Here is a 21,166-nt window from a genome sequence, read left to right as displayed (position 1 = left end):
CAAAGCACTTGGAGAGTACCATCCACTGATGGGACAATGTAGAATCCAAAAGAAATACCTGTTTTCCAAGTGATGGGACGATGTAGAATCCAAAAAGAAACACGTGTTATGCAAGTTTTCCCCTCATGTGACAGCAATGCTGACCCTCCTGCGGCCTGCCGTGTCACTGCAGCCACCAGCTCAGGTTGTGTCCGCTTGAGCCGCCTCTTTATGGGCAGCGGATGGGGCTGGGAGCTCGTATTCAATCAGAATGCAGAACAAAGAGGCAAACGTCACCTCAGTGAACATGTGTTTTGTTTTCTCGTTTTCATGTTTCTTACTGGTTTTCCAAGAAACGTGTCAGAACACTTGTACAACTGCATGTAATCACTCATTTTAATGCTTTCACCTTTTGCGTTTCTTTTTTTAAAGCTCAAGAGTCCGCTGACCTTATTTTCCTTATTGATGGATCAAACAACATCGGAAGTGTCAATTTTCAAGCCATACGTGATTTCCTTGTAAATTTGATTGAAAGCCTCAGAGTTGGAGCTCAGCAAATACACATTGGGGTGGTGCAGTATAGTGATCAACCCAGAACCGAGTTCGCTTTGAACAGCTACTCCACAAAAGCGGATGTTCTGGATGCCGTGAAGGCACTTAGCTTCCGCGGTGGCGAGGAAGCGAACACCGGTGCAGCACTGGAGTTTGTGGTGGAGAACCTCTTCACCCAGGCGGGAGGCAGCAGGATAGAGGAAGCAGTGCCTCAGATTTTAGTGCTGATAAGTGGTGGAGAGTCTAGTGATGATATCCGAGAGGGCTTGTTAGCGGTGAAGCAAGCTAGTATATTTTCATTTAGCATTGGGGTCCTGAATGCTGACAGTGCAGAGCTGCAGCAGATTGCTACTGATGGAAGCTTCGCATTTACTGCCCTGGATATCCGTAACCTTGATGCTCTTCGAGAATTAATACTGCCCAACATTGTTGGAGTGGCCCAAAGACTCATTTTGTTAGAGGCCCCAACCATTGTGACTGAAGGTATGTATGCCTTTCTAGACTGTTGCATTTCAATGAATGAATGAGCTTTTGCACAGTTGAAAGACTTATTTTTTTAAAATTTAAAATTTTTTGGGTTTGGTTTATTTTTTTTTTCTGCAATCTCTCTGCTCTGGTTATGGAGAAACAATGGGAGAGAGAAATAGTCCTGTGGCTAATGTGCAGAAATTTGTTTCTCCAGTGGATTATCTTTTGAAAACTGGGAGGTTTTGTGTCAGTAACTGGCATGGCATGGGCTTTAAGTGGTATCCAAGCACCCCAGGGGTTAATACTGCAGGATGCTTGGTTCTGAAAGCATTTATGTCACATAAGCTTGCACTTTATTCCCGTTCAAAGTGTCATTAGAAGGCAATTGGACTGGGGAAGTTAACAGAGATGTAAAATGGATCCCTGTTTCACAGAGTTGAAATTATCAGCTTGCTAATATATGGTAAAAGTATGAACCTCATCAAAACTGTGCGCTATCCGTAGAAAAAGGGTGAAATTCTACCCTGAAGTCTCATTATAGAGTTTCATGTTGCTGAACTTGAAAGCAAAACAGTCCTCAGTTCTTCTGAAGAGAAATCCCTACCTTTCTAACTTGTATTTCCTTTCAAACCGTAAAGTGAAAAACTTTACAGCTTTCCATCAGGCCAAGGGAAAAGAGAATATTCCCACTCAGATCACTTTGTCGACCTTGGATCCCCATTGTCATTATTTCTGGACTAATGTTAGCTTGGGTGTGGTAGAACAACAAATACCTGGATTTATGGAGAAAGTAGATGATTGAGTTTCTCACCGTACAGTTTTATGACTAAGTTGAATTTACTGATAGAGAGGCCTTAAGGGAAGATGCAATACATCGTAATTCAGAGGCCACAGGGTAGGGCCAGGCTGCAGCTGCTGCATTTAATTACCAGCAAGCTTAATGCAAAAAACACTTTTGTGATCCAAGTGCCAGTCTGGAGTTCTGTACATACTGTTCAGCTCACGATGTATGTTGACATACAAAACTGTGTTCCAGATGTCTTTGCTGATCTATGTCTAAATGTGATTGCTATCCTGTGGCTCAAACCAAAGGGAGGAATTTGCCTAAAAGATCTTTTCATGACCTTGCCTTGATTATTCCAGGAAGGAACATAAAGAACATCTGCTTCTTGCACCCCAGAAGAACTGTATTTACCTACATAATCTGAAGTGTGCGTGTTTTGCTAAAATGTGTGTGCCAGAACCCTGCAAGCAAATAGAAAGCCTCTCTTTCTGCCCCACTCATTTTTTAATGGTTTGAATGGCAGGATTAAAAATGTCACTACATTGGGTTTCACCTATAATTGTGTATTTTTCACTCAAATTGGCATCTCACTTGAGGAAGGTGCTGCAGTATCATCATCCTGTGCATTTACAGATAGATGGATATGCTAAATGAAGAAGTTGGCATTTTCAAAGGAATTTTAGGGAATTTCCTTTGCCTCCTATCTGTGGAAATTAAATTTGACTGATGCCCTTGATTCACATTGCTGCCTTGGAAGTCTGTAGTGTAAAGCACTGGTTCGGGACATTGCAAAGCAGCTCAAAAGGGGTGCCAAAACCATTGCGATGCCAAGTGTTCCTGTGAAATACTGAAGTCATCTTGCTTCACTTTAGCTCTCTGGCTAGTCCTCCTGGGATGGATGGGTGTTTCAAAGTACTTTCTGCCTTTCTTCTCCCCTCTCCTTTAGCTACTGGGGGGAGCCTGGATGATTAAATGAGACAAGATTCTTCACCAAAGTTATCTGAGATGGCAATGAGAGGTGACCTATATAGGGCTGGGTTCAATGCTGACACCCTCTGACATTCCGAGCTTTTTAGAGTCAAAGCTAATGCTTTGATCCCAGATTCTTTGAAATTCCTTGGACATTTGCCATCAGCTTCCCTGGGCTCTGGATCAGACCCTATGAGATGTATACAGCCTTGCTTAAACTCTTTTGCTTTAATTCTGTCCATTAGCACCACAGGGTGTTTCTTCCTGTGGGTTTTGGTTTCGGTTCTTGCATTCCTCTTCTCTAAGGAAACTTACTGCAGGATTTGAGAGCTACAAGAGGAATTAGTAGCGGAGGGAGCCATTCCTTCCCAGCCTCTCTCATCTCTGCAAAGCCCCTTTGATGTTTCCCACAAACTTCTATATAAAGTCAAAAGTTGCCAGGATCTCCATTTTTGGGTATCTAGCTGCTGTCATGCTAAGGAAGCGCTTTGAACATCTCTCTTGGGTGATACAAAGCAGGGATTTTCAGCCTTTGTTTTCCCTTTAGAAAATTTCCTGTTTTCAGTGCTCTCTTCCTTGGAGTAGCTGGTGTGGGAAAAAAACCCTTGGCCGGGCCGATGAATGATAGAAAACTCATGGCTCTGAGGAGGTGATACTTTAAACAAATCCTTGTTGCTTTCTGAGTAGCTTTGTTTTGATAGCCGGGGCAGTCAGCTACAAGCCACCAGCAATTCACATGAGGCTGTGGCTCAGGAAGGGCACCACGCACCATCACGTTCGCTGTGTGCAAGGCCTCATCGTTTTGTGTCTGAGAGCATCACGACAGGTTATTTTAAGCTTCAAATTTTGACAATCAATCCTCACTTGAACAGTTTCCAGCTTTGTGACAGGCTTTTGCAAAGGCCAATGCTTTGCTGGTGGAGGCGGGTGTCTTGGGGTCCTAGGGAAGAGTAGGCAGCCAGGTTGCCGAAGTTGTCTTCAGCTCTAAATCACTCCTTGGGGTGACTTGCTGTGAGACCGGCCTTTGGGAGCCCTGCTTTCTGTGGCCAGCTGGTGTCCAGCCAAGGAGTACTGCAGCCAAAGCTTTGTTCTTTGCTCATATCCAAAGTAAATAGCCTTCATGCAGAGGAGCCCTGATGGGCCGAGAGTCTGCCCTTTTCATTCAGGCGGGATGAGCATTTGCTACTGCTTGCCTCAAGGGGTGTCAGATCCTGACCATGTTGGGTCTTCTCTTCCCTTGGGTTGTGCACTGGGCATAACAGCAAGCCCAGGAGGTGATGGGCCTGCTACCTTGAATACTGGCCTCATCTCAGGTGCTCTTAGATGGGTAGGCAATTGAAGAACACCACAAGTCCAGCATAACACAATGATCCACAATGCTCCAGCATAACCTGGAAGCAACAAGATGTTTCCTATTTCACTTCAGTGGCATGAAACCAGGGAGGTGATGATGTGAGAGGTGTTCTTCACAAAATTGGCTGTGGCTCGCTGCTTCAAAGAATCAATGAGGCCTGCCTAAAAGAGGGTGTTAAGATTACCTCCCATAATGCTCACATATAATGCTTTTATCATGATGGTAGTGGTATTGTTAACATTTGCTGTTGCCTTATGACATTTCTTGTATTAAATATGATGGTTCTTTGGTTTCAGTGCCACACAACAGGTTTTTATTTTCTCCCCTAACTAGCTTCCAAATTTAGCCGGGAACTGGGAAGCTAATTGTGTTTTTTGTGTCCTAATGTCATCGTCAATAATAAGGTTTCAGAGATTGCACCCAAGGGGACCCATTTTGTTAAAGGCATGACAACCAGAATACAATTCAGCTCTTCCATGACTTGGGCTAGCTGTGCTAAGAAAAATCCTAACTTGCTTTTATTAGCTATGGAATAAGATGTAGGATGTGAAGTCCTGAAGTCCAGGTACGTTGAGGAAATGGAGACTGCTCTTGTGTCCTTGCTCTTGGGAACCTAATCCTTCTGAGACCAAACCACTCTCTGGCATAATACAGATGGCTCTGCTGCAGAGAGACAGAGTGAGAGCATCACCTGCTGATTTTATCTTGTGTGCCAGCTGAGTGCCCAGATTTCTCCTGAACTTTTGCCTTTCTTTCTTGTTTTGACATGTGTATATATCTTAATATTAAGTTTTATAAACAATGCAATTCCTACAACTCTTCATCTTTTCTGTGTTTTAGAAAGGGGAAACATTCAATCAGGTTTCTTTATTAGCCCCTCATAGAACCTAAAAAGTAATTCTGTTTTGAAAGCAAGACCCTTTTAAAGGTGTTGAGAATAACAGTACCCCAACCAAACAGGAGGTCCTACATGCTGATGAGCTGCTGTCATAGAACTGATGCACGGTGTGTGGTGAAGGCTTCCACTAATGTTGTGTTCATGTTACTTGCAGTTATTGAAGTGAACAAGAAGGATATAGTCTTCCTCATAGATGGCTCGTCTGCTTTGGGGACTGGCCCCTTTAACGCAATTCGTGATTTTGTTGCCAAAATTGTCCAAAGGCTGGAGGTTGGACCCGACCTGATCCAAGTTGCGGTGGCGCAGTACGCAGACACTGTGAAGCCAGAGTTTCATTTTAACACCCACCAGAGCAGGAAGGATGTGATGGCTAATGTGAAGAGAATGAAGCTCATGGGTGGTACGGCACTCAACACTGGCTCGGCACTGGACTTTGTGAGGAACAACTTCTTCACTGCCGATGCCGGGTGCAGGGTGGAGGAAGGGGTGCTCCCCATGCTGGTGCTCATCACTGGTGGTAAGTCCACGGATGCTGTTGACCAAGCCGCTACAGAGATGAAAAGGAACCGGATAGTGATCCTTGCCATTGGGTCGAGAGATGCCGACATAGCAGAACTTCAAGAAATTGCCCATGAAAGAGATTTTGTGTTCAACCCAAGTGACTTCCGCCTTCAGTACATGCAAGGCATTCTTCCTGAAGTGCTGTCACCTATCCGGACCCTCTCTGGAGGACTGATTGTCCAAGAACCACCATCAGGTAATTAATTATCTTGTTCTAATTAAGGAGACAATGGTTTATGTTTTCGTCAACTCTTATTCTATGATGGGTAGAGAAAATGAGGAGGCTAAAGCATGAAGCACATGTTTTAGCATAGCCAAATGTTATCTCTTTTGAATTGCAAAATGTGCATGAACAGATGGGCGAATTTGGGAGTGTGGTGCTTGTTACAGCTTTGTTATTCTTTCCCGGATATTTTTTTCCCCATTCTGTGTTTGTCACCAACATTGAAAGGCCTGGATGTGAAAGATTTGCTTTACTAGTCAGATACTGAAATCGTTACAGAGGAGGCTTTTTCTCTCACTTAGGGTTTGTGTAACCGATGAACAGGACACACTGTGAATGTTATAATCTCTTTCCCAGTTAAAAAATCATGTGTAGTGGATGTTTGCTCAGGATAGCTTAGGAGTTTCTTCTGAGTGCAAAGAAAACAAGCAACGTTGCTCACAGAGATGTCAAGAGAAAGCTAGCCTGATGCTGTTGGACTGAAACTCACCCTTTAAGAACGTATTTACAGCTTTCTTATCATTTATTCAGCTTAAGCCCTAAGAGTTTTGTTGATTTTAATTTAATCTGTTTAGAAGATGATGCAAAGCCCTATGAAGCCAGTGGATTCTTTTTACTTGGTCTTGCCATTGACATCAGTGGACTTTGGAAGCAATCCAGTAGCAAGAGCAATTTGGTTTGAGGCAGTTTCTCCCCTATTTAAAGAGGTGTTCTAGCTGCATACCAAAAACTTTCAGGATTTCTTCTCGATAGAGATGATTGAAGTTGAACTAGATCATAACTGAACCTTGCATTTCTGCCCCATGTAAAAATTAGCAAAGCAGGACTCCCAGTAGCATCAGTAGTCAGGTTCCTGTTGGCTTAAGTGGGCTTCAAACTTATGTCCATGTTTTTTTCTAGTTTCTCCAAGTAATTTGAAATTATAAACCTCAGCATGAAAGAAAACGAGATTTTTGGAAACAGTCCTTAAGAAATGAAAGCCTATGACAGATTTACCTGAAGAACAGACATCTTAAAATCAGTTTGCCGATGCTTGTCCTTAATCAAGATGAATATCATGTGCCTCACAATTTAATAAGCTTTTGTCAGAATGTGTTTCCTGCTAATACAATTTTGCATGGCTACACACCCAAACCTGACATTTTTATTTTTCAATGTGAATTAAAAATGTCCCTAAACTTCCCTGTTCTTTAAAGCTCATTTGTGCAGCTTCACGCTTTTTTTTTCCCCAGTCCTTTTGCTCTACTGTACTCTCAGCTATTCACACACACAAGCAAACAGACATGTCCTACTCCATAAAATTACTGTCAGTAGTAACATATGACTTGAAACTGAACAGTCTGTTAGGTTTCAAAAACGGATTGTCTTGCCCTGAGCCTTGAATGGCATTTTTTTTCCAGGGAAAAATATTTTTTTTAATTTTTAAAATAAAGAAATTAAAATTAAAACAAAGCAAGTCAAGATGATCTCTAAAATCTGAGAGTAATGCATGTACTCTAAAAAGCCCCCTTTTATTTTAATATTTATATATTTTATATATAGGATAGCAAACTTACAGGGTCAAGGCAGCTAGAGAGATGGATGAATATAGCCATATATCTGTAGGTAAATGCTTGAAAGAGAAATATATTGAACGGAATCAGCAATGGACATAAATATACCATTGAATAACTTGTTTGGAGGAAAGCATCCAAGGGATGCATTGGATAAGCCCAGTCATCAGTCCTTGGAGGTCTTATTTAAAGTTTTATCATTTTTGGTCTGTTATCTGTACATGAGATGTTTAGAGCAAAAAGCATGCAGGGATTATCCTGTGCTGACTTTGGTGGTGATGTTGCAGATCTGTGTCTTGGGGCTCAGATACTAGGAGACAGACCAGGAAGTATTTAACCTTAAAAACAGAGCTGAGAACCAGAAGGAGGAAATTCCTTCACCCTTCAGCAGCCCACAAAACGTATGTCTGGCATCAAAACCCAGTTTGCTGCTTCAAATGTAGTCATCGAAAAGGCAGGTGTCAGGTAGCTGTGGCAACCTCATCTGGACCAGCTTTTCTAAGCCTATTAAGAAAAGCTATTTTTAATACCCACTCAAAATACCAAACAAATTGGTTACATGGCAGAAGTGTTTTTTCCATGCAAGTAGAAACTAAATCTGTTACATGGGCCAGACAGTGCTGGCATGAAGATAGCATGGTCATGCAAGTCACTTCAGGGCTGGATATGGTCCTCTACAACTGAGGAAGCACAGGAGCATCCCCCATGGAACAGGGGATTGCTTAATTGAGGGGGCGATAGCACTGGGTGTCAAACCACACTTTAGGTGCCAGAAAACAGAAAAGCTTTGTTGGCAAGCCCCAAGTTAATGCACGGTGACTTGCAGATAAGCAGGGGGTCTGCAGGCCTTAATTCCATGCTGCATCACCAAAACCAACGAGGGCGACTTTTACCAGTTAAGGATCTGGTCCTGCATACACAAGCATGGCATCAAGAGCCACTGAAAACATCTGCTGTGACAGAGACTGAGCCTTGTTAATAAACCCCACGTTGAAAAGACTTTCCAGTGCAAGTCTGAAACCTCCTGTGCCAAATGTGGTCATTCCCAGCAAGGTCCATGTTATTTCTGTGCAGATCACGCTGTGTCCTGTGTCTCTCCCACTCTCACCCCTCCCTCCTAACAAGGTTTACATGTGTGTACGGCATATGCTGTTTGCACACATGAACAAAATTATATCTATTTTTGTTTTCTGTGATGTCTCATGTTGTTTTCTGTGCTCTACTGCAGTTCAAGTAACCAAAAGGGATATCATCTTTCTTTTGGATGGATCACTCAACGTTGGAAATGCCAACTTTCCCTTTATGCGTGACTTTGTTGCCACCCTAGTTAACTACCTTGATGTTGGAAGTGACAAAATCCGTGTTGGCTTAGTGCAATTTAGCGACACTCCTAAAACTGAGTTCTTTCTGTACTCGTACCAAACCAAATCAGACATAATTCAACGCATGGGGCAGCTGAGGCCCAAGGGCGGGTCAGTGCTGAACACTGGCTCTGCACTGAACTTTGTGCTTTCAAATCACTTCACGGAAGCTGGTGGGAGCAGAATAAATGAACAAGTGCCGCAGGTCCTAGTCCTGGTGACGGCAGGGAGGTCTGCTGATCCCTTCTTGCAAGTTTCCAATGATTTAGCTCGGGCCGGAGTGCTGACTTTTGCTGTTGGAGTTAGGAATGCGGATAAGGCAGAACTTGAACAGATTGCCTTTAATCCAAGAATGGTATATTTTATGGATGATTTCAGTGCTCTAACAGCCTTACCCCAGGAGTTAAATAAGCCTATAACAACCTATGTTAGTGGAGGTGTGGAAGAGGTTCCACTCGCCCCAACAGGTAATATCTACCTTCCTTCATGTTGACTGCATTAAGTTAACCTTGTTTCTCTTGACTGTTTGTTCCAAGTGTGCACCCTTGCATCTGCTCAAGGCCCCTAGTCATCAAAATGGTTAGAGTTGTGCCTAAATTTCAGTATGTGGCTTGACCCTGGCAGCTCTTAATTTTGCTCAAGTCACTGCCAGCACCCTTTAAAGACAGCGGATTTTGAGTCTTTTGGCAGGCCAGGACTGAAGGAGGGTCTGAGCAGGTCTCTGCCCACCAGTCACTCAGGGCTTTCCTTTCTGTTGCCATAATAAGGTTGCAACCTGTAAATGCATTGCCTACACTAGCGCAGGACATGGGAACAAGAGTTTTTGGCCTTGATGGGTGGTGTAGAAAGATTGAGGAGAAGCAGAGAAGCAGAGGTCTAGCCAGGTATAGGTGGCCAAGTCCTTCTTCCTAGCCGTTTTGTAAAAGTGCTGTTATTGGGCTGTCACAGAGGCTAGATTTGATTCCAGTTATTCAAAGCTACCCTCCAACATTAAACCCAAAAGCTGTTGGCAAGTTCAAACCTTTTTAAACAGATATTTTCTCACCAATTACCTTACTGTGGCTCTGTGCATATGACAACATAAGAACAACCAGGATTATTTAGTGTGGAAAGGAGAACATGTAAGATTAATATGAACGACGTTAAGGCACACAGATATGAGACGCTTGGTTTTGCCTTGGATATTCAATAAGATTAAAAGGAAACAGGTAAAAGGCTTTTTCTCTACCCAAAATCAAAATTTGCCTATGGATTTCGATGCTCGTTGTGATGCAACTGGGAGAAGTACTGTAAGAGAATACAGAAAATATTTTGTGTGCATGCATGTATGGACTGATGTCTGTTTAAATAGGGAAAAACCCCAACCATCCACTGCTGTTGTACCTTGTGCCTGTATTATTGGTGCATTGCTAGACCATCAACATCACTGGCCTAATCTGAAGCAGCCAATTTATGATATGTATGACCGATATGATGTGATACTGTGTATATATACAGCCTTAGGATAGAGGTGTCCTTGCTTCCCCTTCTTCCTCAGAGAAGTAAAAGGTACTTGTTTAGTCCTGTAGCCTTTCAATACTTTGGTAAATGAAAATCACTTGCTTTTTACATGTTGAAACACAGCTAATTTGCAGAGAAGTTTCTAGGATGACATATAAGAAGAAAAATGCCTTCATATCTTTTTTTTTCATTTGTGAATTTATTCTAGAAAGCAAGAAAGATATTTTATTCCTGATTGATGGCTCAGCCAACCTCTTGGGTAGCTTTCCTGCCGTCCGGGACTTTGTACACAAAGTCATTTCTGACCTGAACGTGGGTCCCGATGCCACGCGAGTAGCTGTAGCTCAATTCAGTGACACCATCCAAGTTGAATTTGACTTTGCTGAACTCCCGTCTAAGCAAGACATGCTTCTCAAAGTGAAAAGGATGAAGATAAAAACTGGGAAACAACTGAACATTGGAGCTGCGCTGGATGAAGCTATAGGAAGGCTGTTTGTGAAGGAAGCTGGAAGCAGGATTGAAGAAGGGATTCCTCAGTTTTTAGTCCTCCTTGTTGCTGGGAGATCAAGCGACGATGTAGAGCAACCATCAGATGCTCTGAAGCAAGCTGGAGTCGTGACCTTTGCTATCAAAGCCAAAAATGCCGATCCCACAGAGCTGGAGAGGATTGCTTACGCCCCACAATTCATTCTGAACGTTGACTCCCTCCCTCGGATTTCAGAGCTTCAGCCAAACATAGTCAATCTGTTGAAAACTATCCAGCTTCAGCCAACAGGTACAGAGACCCTCGGGGTTTCCAAGAGGCTGAAAGACACCATTTACATGCCCCGCCCCCTTTCCTGAATTCGGTAACTGGGGCAAATGGTCTAGTGTTGTTTAAAGCAATTAGGTAGAAACGGCTATTGTGCTTGGATTTCCTTCTGATTGGACCCTGATACAGCAAAGCATTAAGGTCCAAACTGAATTTTAAGATGAGTGAGGAGAAAGCCTTTTGCTCGGCTTCAAGAGCAGCGGCAGGTGCTGTTACCAGTGTGTAAAACATGGTACAAATCTGAAATAAGAGAGTCATTGCCCCAGATATCTTGCATCAGTTGACGTGCGATGCTGGGCAATGACTAGAAGAAGCAAATAAAGGCTTGTCTTGGTTTCTCCATCCCCCGTTTTCTTGGGGAGTGGTAAGGAGTGAGGAGCACTGCAGCACGCTGGATTCACTCTCGCTCTGTCATTTCTTAAGGGATATGATGGCAGTTTTTCTACATTTGGTACCTACACATCCATAAATTAGATGCTCCTGACTCAGTTATCGTTACAAGCTCAGTAAATGAGTATGGATTAACTGAAGAATAACATTTTTTTTAAAAAATCATTAAAAGAATTAGAAAATCATACTGCGATACTGGAAGTTATGCGTGTCCAGCTGTGTGATTTCCTGAGGCAGCCCTGATTTGAGAATTAACCTGTCTCCCAGCAGCAGGTGGGGACAAGGAAAAGTGTAATAACATCCACGTCATCTCTCCGTGAAAGTCCTGGGTAGATGGACTTAGAATCATAGACAAATGAAAAAGAAATAGGGCTGGAAGGGATCTCAGGGTGCCATCTGCTACATACCCAAGTCCCCAACAGGTTCTTCTTGTCCAGAACCAGCTGTTCTGAAAACTCTTCGGTCAAGGAGGCTTCCCAACCTCCATAACCAATCTGTTCAATTGCTTTTATCTGTATCAATAGATACAGATAACTTCCTAGTCACAGGTTAAGCTTTTTATGTATCCTTCAACTCCAGAAGGATACAGATACCGGCTCATTCTTGTATTTTGTGTGATTACCTTTCACTTGTTTTAACCTTGATGCATACATCTTGTCTTGGTCTGTATGTCACCAGGTGTGTGCCCAGCTCAGTCAATATTTCCTTATAGTTCTTGTAGGTTCTTTACCTTTTCATCCTTGTCTCTTCAACATCAGCCTGCTCCAAATAACCAGAGAAGAACAATGGGATCCCCATGTCATCTCTTACCCCATCCTTTCCTTGCAGGGCCATTGCCATGGCTGTGTTTGTGCAGCTTCTGCCTCAACATAGACTAGTTCAACCAGAGCTCCTGAACTGCATCTTCCCTTTTCAAACCATTTCTGACTTTTTCTGATAATTTTGAATCTCTTTGACCACCGAGTACTGAGAATAATTGTACTAATTGCTCACAGAGATCTGCATCCATCTACTTTTCCTAGTTTTCTTGGCTAGAAGAGAGTGACCTCGTAAGAGTGCTCATACTTCTTTTCTTCTTTATCTGATACCCAGACACTTTTGATAGGACTCTTTTCCCCTGTTCTTAATGTTTGAAGAAGTGTTTGAAACTAGGATACACCAGGCAAAGTCTTCTCCCTCTTCCTCAACACAATCTATATCAATATTCCAGTTCTATGCATTAACTCACCATATTTCTAACAATTTTCTTAAATTATAAGCTGCCCTTGGTGCTCTCTTTATATTGCTATCATTCACAAGCAGAGATCTAAAATTTTCTTCAGATGGACAGATCATGCTCTTGCTTATCCCACTTGACTCTGCTACAAACAAGCCAATGGCAGTTTGAGGAATGCCATCCATCCACTGCTGTGTTTGAAAGCCAGTAATGTTTTCTGCTTAGGCAAACCGAAGTTTTGAAATTCTGTTAGTCAATGTTATGATGCATCAACAATTCTCTGATCTTTGGCATTTCACGGTCCTCTTGTTTGGTTGGGATTTTGGTGTTTTTTTTTCAAAAAAGAATGATCACTATTAGTATTTTTTGTGCCTGAAGTTAGTAAAAGAAAGAAATCCAGCAAAAGCTTAAGCATAACCCACCCCTCACCCACCCACCCCTTCCCCTAAAAACCCCACTGTCTAGCATTTTAGAAAAGTATTTCAGCTTTTTCAGTTGGATGTCCTTTCCAGCAAATTCTTATTTTGTCTGAGAACATGCAGGATTATTCCTAAAGTCAGTGATGCCTCAGAAAAGCATTTCTCTCCTTCTCTTCACCAGTTCTCTGTGAGCACCCTCTCTGCAGTATGCCACTTCATTCAGAAATGCCAGTTTTCTCTGGGAGCAAAAGATTCCCTGATGCCCCAGACTCCTATTGCATATTGTAAAGCCATTTGTCAGCTTCCCAGCACCTGTGGAAGCAAATGGCTTTTCCCAGCCTCAGGTAGGAGATGGCACCCAGAGTCTCGTGACACCCTATTTCCTACGGGTCTATGATTCTATGGCTCGGTGGGTAAGGCATGGCACGTGTTGCACTGCGGTTTCCACCAACTTCCACCATCTGCCTGTTCACCAGGGATTGCATATGATGTCAGAGGAACCAAATCATCCATCCTCACACCTCTCTTTCCCCTCCCCAACTTTTGTATTCCTTTGGTTCAATGTATACGGAGAATAATAACCACTGCAAAAGAGAATCTCACTTATTCCCCCCTACCCTTACTTGTCTCAAACAGTAGTTGAGAGAGGTGAGAAGAAGGATGTGGTGTTTCTAATCGATGGCTCGGATGGTGTCAGAAGAGGTTTCCCTCTACTGAAGACCTTTGTCCAAAGAGTTGTTGAAAGCCTGGATATTGGTCGTGACAAGGTCCGGGTCGCCGTCGCACAGTACAGCAACGTCATACAACCAGAGTTCTTACTTGACACCCATGAAGACAAAACAGAACTCATCAATGCCATCCAAGAACTGAAGCTTATGGGAGGATCTCCTCTGAACACTGGATCAGCCCTTGACTATCTCATCAAGAATGTGTTCACAGTGTCGAGCGGCAGCAGGATAGCGGAGGGTGTCCCGCAGTTCCTGATTTTGCTGACTGCTGACAGGTCCCAGGATGATGTGAGGAGGCCCTCAGTGGTCCTGAAGACGAGCGGCACAGTGCCCTTTGGCATCGGGATTGGAAATGCCGACCTCACAGAGCTACAGACGATTTCCTTCCTCCCAGATTTTGCTATCTCTGTGCCTGACTTCAGCCAGCTTGATACTGTGCAGCAGGTCGTCTCGAACAGAGTCATCCGTCTGACCAAGAAAGAAATAGAGTCACTTGCCCCTGATCTGGTTTTTACATCACCCAGCCCAGGTGAGAAGTTTGTGTCTGCACCAAGAGCCAGCGGCAAAATATGATGTTTAGTAACATCATGGTTGCAACACAAACTGAGAAAAGCAAAGATGGTCACAGCTGAGACTCCAAGTCCATCTTGGTTTCACTGTTGATGAATTGCTTTTTTTTGGATGTGCTTAAGGTTGGTCAGGGCTGTGTAATTCAGCTGAGCCACCTTTAAGCCCAGTCCATCAAGGTGGCCCATGTTGTATCCCCATGGAAGACCCATAAAGTGAATGCTACAACCTTAATCTTATTTTAAAGTCGATAGATTTTAAGTCCATGTTATTCCTCCTGGAAAGAAAACTGCGTCATTTAGATGATACAGGGACACCTTCCGCCACTGTAAATCAAGGTCAGCTTTCTGCTAAATGTAAGACCTGCTGATGTGTCTTACATTTGTCATGGTTATTCACTGGGGGAAGGGAAACTGGAAGCAGGCATCAGGAGAAGGATCAGATCTTCCATTACTGGTCTTGCTTGGAATGAAATCCAGCCAGCATATGTCTGGGATGAAGGGTACCCACCCCAGATCAGTCCCTTTGAATCCCACCATCCTACTCTACTTGTTCCTTCCCTTCAGAGCCAGACTGCTTTCCTCCATCCTTATTTATCAGTGTGATATTTAGTGATAATTCAGGCTTTAACCTGAATTACCACTCCAGAAAACACTTTATTAGGAAGTGAAAAGCCTTCATGAAAAGGCAGAAGCAGAGAGAATAATAGGATAGAAGTCATCCTGGAGGACAAAGCCAAGGAAAGAGGGGTGGTACTGAGTGTAAACCAGCCCAAAGCTGCCTGACAACGTGACTTGAGTAAGGACCATCACCAGGCTGTGTTTCCTTGGGTGGAGAGCCCACGAGGAATTATTGTTCCAGGTTTCTCCTACTCCCTCTTGCTTCCTTTGCTCTGGAAGTTGCTGTTACTGCACTCCCTAGGGATGTACCTAGCAGACTGGTCCTGTCTCTGGGTTAGACCCAGACGTCCCTGCTGGGGCTCCTGGGAGATATCACAGGCAACAAAACAATGAGCATCCTCCTCTTGGCCAAAGGCATGGGGTAGTGGTGTAGACGATGAGCTTAGCTGCTCTCCATAAGCAATGCCCCATGCAATCTCTGACTGCTGCCTTCTTTCCTACAGCGGGTGTGAAGAGGGATGTTGTGTTCATGGTTGACGGTTCCCGCTATGCCTCCCAGGAGTTCTACCTTGTCCGTGATCTCATTGAGAGGATAGTGAACAACCTGGATGTGGGTTTTGACACCACCAGGATTTCAGTGGTCCAGTTCAGTGATCGTGCCCAAGTTGAGTTCCTTCTCAATGCCCATTCCACCAAGGACGAGGTGAAGAGTGCTGTGAGACGGCTGCGGCCAAAGGGAGGGCAGCAGGTGAACATAGGGGAGGCCCTTGAGTTTGTGGCAAAGACCATCTTCACCCGGCCCTCTGGGAGCCGCATAGAGGAGGGTGTCCCTCAGTTTTTGGTCATCCTTTCGTCCCGCAAGTCTGATGATGACTTCGAGTATCCAGCACTCCAAGTCAAGCAAGTGGGTGTGGCACCTATGATGATAGCAAAGAACGTGGATCCTGAGGAGATGGTACAGATTTCCCTTAGTCCTGATTATGTGTTCCAAGTCTCCAGCTTCCAGGAACTGCCCACCCTCGAGCAGAAGCTGCTGGCTCCTATTGAAACCCTGACTGGGGACCAAATCAGACAGCTGCTGGGAGATGTGCAACTCCCTGTAGGTAAGGCTCTGTCAATTTGCATACATACATTATAACTTTTTTTTAACCTAAATACGTGACACATTTTGATTTTCAAGTGAGATACCTCCTATTCTCATTTAGCATCTCTCTAGGAAAGAGACATAAAGCTGGGGCAAAATGAAGCTGGAAAAATTGACAAATTTGGAGTAGAGTGCTAATGAACGAAGCAGATAAAGCTCTGAGTAATACATATGTTGAATATTAGGCAGACTGACAACACATGCATGCACCCCTGCGCGCAAGCCCTGTTGGAAAGGCTACCCATAGCTCCATGCCTTAAATATGCTGTGCAGTTTTACATCACATGAGAGTAGATAGCACAGAAATCCTCCAGCAAAGCTTAAGCAAGGACTTGACACACAAATATTTTCCTCTATCCTTGCTTACCTGCAGATATTTCCGGTGATGAAAAGGACATAGTCTTCCTTATTGACAGCTCTGACAATGTTAGGACCGATGGGCTTGCTCACATTAGGGATTTCATCAGCAGAATTGTTCAGCAGCTGGAAGTTGGGCCAAACAAAGTACGAATTGGTGTGGTGCAGTTCAGCAACAATGTCTTCCCTGAGTTCTACCTGAAGACCTACAAGTCCAAAAATACTGTCCTGGAAGCCATCCGCCGCTTGAGGCATAGAGGAGGGTCCCCTGTGAATGCTGGCAAAGCCCTAGACTATGCGGTGAAGAACTACTTCATCAAGTCTGCAGGGAGCAGGATAGAAGATGGGGTGCCCCAGCACCTAGTCATCATCCTTGGAGACCGGTCCCAGGATGATGTGAACAGGCCTGCTACTGTGATCTCTTCAACGAGCATTAAACCTCTGGGTGTTGGAGCCAGGAACGTGGACAGGGACCAGCTGCAGGTCATCACCAACGACCCCGAGCGTGTGCTTGTGGTACAGGACTTCACGAGACTCCCGACTTTAGAAAAGAAGGTGCAGAGTATTCTTGAGGAGCGTGCGATACCTACAACAGAAATCCCTGGATTTCCAGAAGTTGGTAAGACTACTATTCGTCCCATAGACTCTTCTGGACAGAGCAGAGATAGAATGTGTATAATGTGAAATGATTCAATAATGTGAAATGATTCAACCTTTTAATTCCCAACCATTTAATCACATTGCTTTAAAGATGACTTTGAAGCAGACCTTGCTGACCATAGGAAAGAATAGAATTAAATTTGAAATGAGAATGACATTAAATTTGCCTATCTCTAAAAGAAGTAATGCTGTATGAAGTGTAACAAACCCGTTGTATAAAACCTTTCAACCTTTCTTCATGTATGGGTGCAAAATCATGCCAAAGACTGATGAAACTAAAAAGGTAGAAAGAAGAGACTTAGTCATCTTAACTAATGCTGATGCCACAAACAATTATTAATAGCTGGTTTTGCTTTGTAATCTTTCTAGGACGTAAAAAGCAGGCTGACATTGTGTTTTTGCTGGATGGCTCCATCAATCTGAGGAGAGATAACTTCCAAGAAGTTCTCCAGTTTGTCTACTCTGTGGTAGATGCCATCTATAGAGATGGTGACTCTATCCAGGTAGGACTGGCCCAGTACAACTCAGATGTCACTGATGAGTTTTTCCTCAAGGACTATTCCACCAAGACCCAGATTTTAGATGCCATCAACAGAGTCATCTACAAAGGTGGCCTAACAGCAAACACTGGTGCAGCCATCAGGCACATCCAGAATAAACACTTTGTGCCAGAGGCTGGCAGCCGAATTGACCAGAGGGTGCCCCAGATTGCCTTCATCGTCACAGGTGGCAGGTCTGCAGATGATGCGCCGAGTATGTCCTTGGAACTTACACAGAAAGGCGTCAAGATATTTGCTGTTGGTGTGAAAAACATCGACCTGAGGGAAGTCAGCAGACTGGCCAGTGAGAGTGCCACGAGTTTCAGGGTGTCCACAGCCCAAGAGCTGTCTGAGCTGAATGAGCAGGTCCTGGTTACACTGGAAGCTGCTATGGAGGAGAGATTGTGTCCAGGAACAGCTGACATTCCAAGAGGTAAGCTTGTTCCTTTCATAATGTGCTCAGGTCATTCCCAAGGGTGTTTTTTAATGTCCTATGCATTTTGATGGTCTTGTCCAGCCTGCTCTTGTCCTTTGCCTACAGTCTGAGATGCAGAATGGGCTCAGACCTCTTCCATGAGCATGGTGGTAGGCTGCAAACCTTTGGTATGAGAGCTTGCCCATTGGTGTGCTTCAGCACATGAACAGGTGGTGTACCATCACCACAGAGATGTGGTGGAAGAATTTCAGATATGACAGGCAGGCATTCAGTCACTAACCTCCTACTACTGCATTGGAGGGGCTTCATTTATTCGCTGCCTTTTGACTAAGCATCACTACCTTCTTCTCCAGATGTGTGGGTCCATGATGCCAGCAGCTTGTTGGCGGACCAACTTGTTTCATGCCAAAAAGAAAAGTGATGGTCCTTGCTTTGCCACTCCTTTTCTAACAAGCTAATTGGACTCCTTGGCCATTCAGTGCCTGGCATGCATGAAGTGATGGAAAACAGAACTTCTCTTGCCAGTTCATCTAGAAAGTCTGCTTGCTCTTGTGACAGCTATATGAGGAAAGGCCAGGGCATGAGCAGTTGTATTTTAAGGCAGAGCTGCCTGAAGAAGGAATCCCATGATTTGGCTTCTTCAGAAGCCAAGCAAAGGGAGTTGGGGTAAGTGAGCTGGTGTTGCTGTCGGATGCGGCTCCCTGAAGCTAGTTTAACTTACTACAGTATGGCAAACCCTACTCCAAACACAACTGATGGTGGCTCAGCCCCCTGGCTTTTGAGCAGAGGCATCTCCCAAACTAAAGGAAACTTTAAAAAAAAAATGCAGATGTTACCAGGTTATCTTGTTTATCAATTAGGGGCAGTTCTCGATGCAGAGAGAGTCTTCTCTAATGACTAATAGAATAGCTAGAAAACACAGTACTTGAAAAGTAATGGTTGCATTGCTCAGTGGTGACTCTTCTTTTTCTGCATTTCCCTTTCAGATTGTGACCTAGATATCATCCTTGGCTTTGATGTCACGGATGTTGGGCCTGGCCAAAATATCTTTAATTTCCAGAGAGGTCTGGAGTCCAGAGTTGAGTCCGTGCTGAACAGAATAACGCAGCTGCAGAAGATCAGTTGTACTGGCAACCAGGCACCCAACGTTAGGGTAGCCATCATGGCCCAGGCTCGGGGTGGACCTGTGGAGGGAGTGGACTTCTCTGAGTACCAGGCTGAGCTCTTCCAGAGGTTCCAAGGCATGCGCACACGTGGGCCCTATTTTCTCACAGCAGATACGCTAAGGTCCTACCTGAACAAATTCAGATCTGCGCCCTCCAGCAGCACCAAGGTAAGTCAAAGCCATAAGGCCACTGGGATGGTGTTGACCAGGAAAGCTGACTTCTGGTGTATTTTAGTTGGCAAAGCCACTGTAAATTTATTAAATAAATAAATTAAATTCATTGCAGCCAGTACCCAGGAGTACTGCTTGGTTGCAAACTATTGCTTTCCAGGTTTTCCCTGTTAGTGCTTTAGGAACAAATGCCTGCATTGTATGATGTACTGAGATCTGGCATGAGAATACAAAGCATTGTGGCCTGAAAGAGGCATGGCAATTCCCCCATCTCCTCTGAGATGAATCGTCTCTTGGGAGAAGGCTCTTCAGGTTGCACAGTGATTGTTTTTCACACCTGAAATATTCTGGGTCCTGACATAAATTTGCTTCTCCCACAGGTCGTAATCCATTTTACTGATGGTGCAGATGACTCAATAGCTCAGTTGGAGGCTGCTTCATCCGCCTTGCATACAGGAGGTAACTTTTTAATTCTTCAGGACAGTGACTACTGTCCATATTAAAGTGTAACCCATTTTACCACTGTTTCTCATGAATCTGCCAGCTTTTGGTAGCAATGAATAAGGATTGAACCATTTCTACATGCAGTTGATGTTCTTCATTGCCTTCCTGTGGTATTTAGCTGCCTGCTGGCACCAAAGCGTGTGGGTAACTTGTGCTGAATGTGCTTGAAGATGCTTGTTCTTGATTAATGAGCTCACTTTTCAATCAAAGAGGTGAATAACAGCATATCCTTACAGAGGAGGGTGCGCAGAGCACCCCACCTCATCACAAACCCCTTCTGCTTCCTCCCCACCCCAGGCGTCAACGCCCTCATCTTCGTCGGACTGGACCGAGTGAGCAATTTTGACAAACTGATGCAGCTGGAGTTCGGCCGTGGGTTCACCTACAACAGACCGCTCAGAGTTAATCTGCTGGACTTGGATTTCGAGCTGGCAGAGCAGCTCGTAAGTAACTTGGCACAGGCAGCACTGTCTTGTAATGCTGGAGAAGAGCCAACAGCTGGATCTCCTGCGGGGCTGAACCGTGGCTGAATTACACCCTCTTGGCTCTGGTTCTCTCCCCTCCTTACCTCATGTCAGCTCTTTTTCATGTATGCCACAGCAAATAAAGTTCAGAGTCATGGTGCTGCCTGGTCTCTGACCACTCCTGGAGAAGCCCTATTCCAGCCAGGGCTACAGCGTGTGGCATTAAGTTGAGTGAGATGGGATATGATGCCATCCAAAGCTGCTGTGCCAAAAAAGCCCACCCATTGCCTCTATTTGCACTGTTGGGGTTTTTTTTATCTTTATGGGTGATGTGCTGTCACGCCTTGTCAGTGCTAAATCTCTTGCAGAAGCTTTCTAGGTTTCTTTCCCCAAGCTGATACACTGCCTGTATTCCAGGTATGCTTTTAACAGATGAAGGAGTTTTCCTTCTCCACAGATTTACTTCCCACACATGTATGTAGCCCCTCTCGAGTTTGTTAATTTGCTGTCAACCCTGGTATGAATGGATCTTCCCAACTTCACATCTTCTACCAGCATTGCTAGGCTCCTTTGCCAGCAGGTTTTGGATTAACCACTGATCAAATCAAAGTGCAGCTACTTGGGAGTGAACCTTGGCTTTTGGAATAAGAGCCCATCTCCACGTAATTCAGTTGCCTAGGAAAATCTTTTCAAAATGTAAATGTACAAAGCTGGCAGGAAGCATTTGCAGCCAACAACGTACTTGGCAAGGAAAGTGATTCCCCCCCCGCCCC

At 44.2% G+C, this 21,166-nt stretch overlaps 1 protein-coding gene across 1 annotated transcript in view; it reads left to right on the top strand.

Annotated features, from left to right (window-relative positions):
* Positions 1-286: 286 nt before the first annotated feature.
* COL6A3 (collagen type VI alpha 3 chain) overlaps positions 287-21,166 on the top strand; it is a gene marked incomplete at both ends in the record, with an annotated part of 35,286 nt that continues 14,406 nt past the window's right edge. Inside the window, 12 exon segments of the mRNA XM_084265549.1 lie at positions 287-349; positions 351-1,014; positions 5,159-5,761; positions 8,570-9,169; positions 10,411-10,977; positions 13,675-14,295; positions 15,457-16,056; positions 16,471-17,073; positions 17,484-18,086; positions 19,076-19,422; positions 19,806-19,884; positions 20,227-20,372. Of these exon segments, the coding sequence (XP_084121675.1) occupies positions 287-349; positions 351-1,014; positions 5,159-5,761; positions 8,570-9,169; positions 10,411-10,977; positions 13,675-14,295; positions 15,457-16,056; positions 16,471-17,073; positions 17,484-18,086; positions 19,076-19,422; positions 19,806-19,884; positions 20,227-20,372 (5,496 nt within the window).

The sequence above is a fragment of the Gallinula chloropus genome (genome assembly GCF_964237585.1).
Source record: "Gallinula chloropus genome assembly, chromosome: 5".
Lineage (NCBI taxonomy): Eukaryota > Metazoa > Chordata > Aves > Gruiformes > Rallidae > Gallinula > Gallinula chloropus.
Note: the sequence above shows the minus strand (reverse complement) of the source record. Positions and strands in the feature narration are given on the sequence as shown.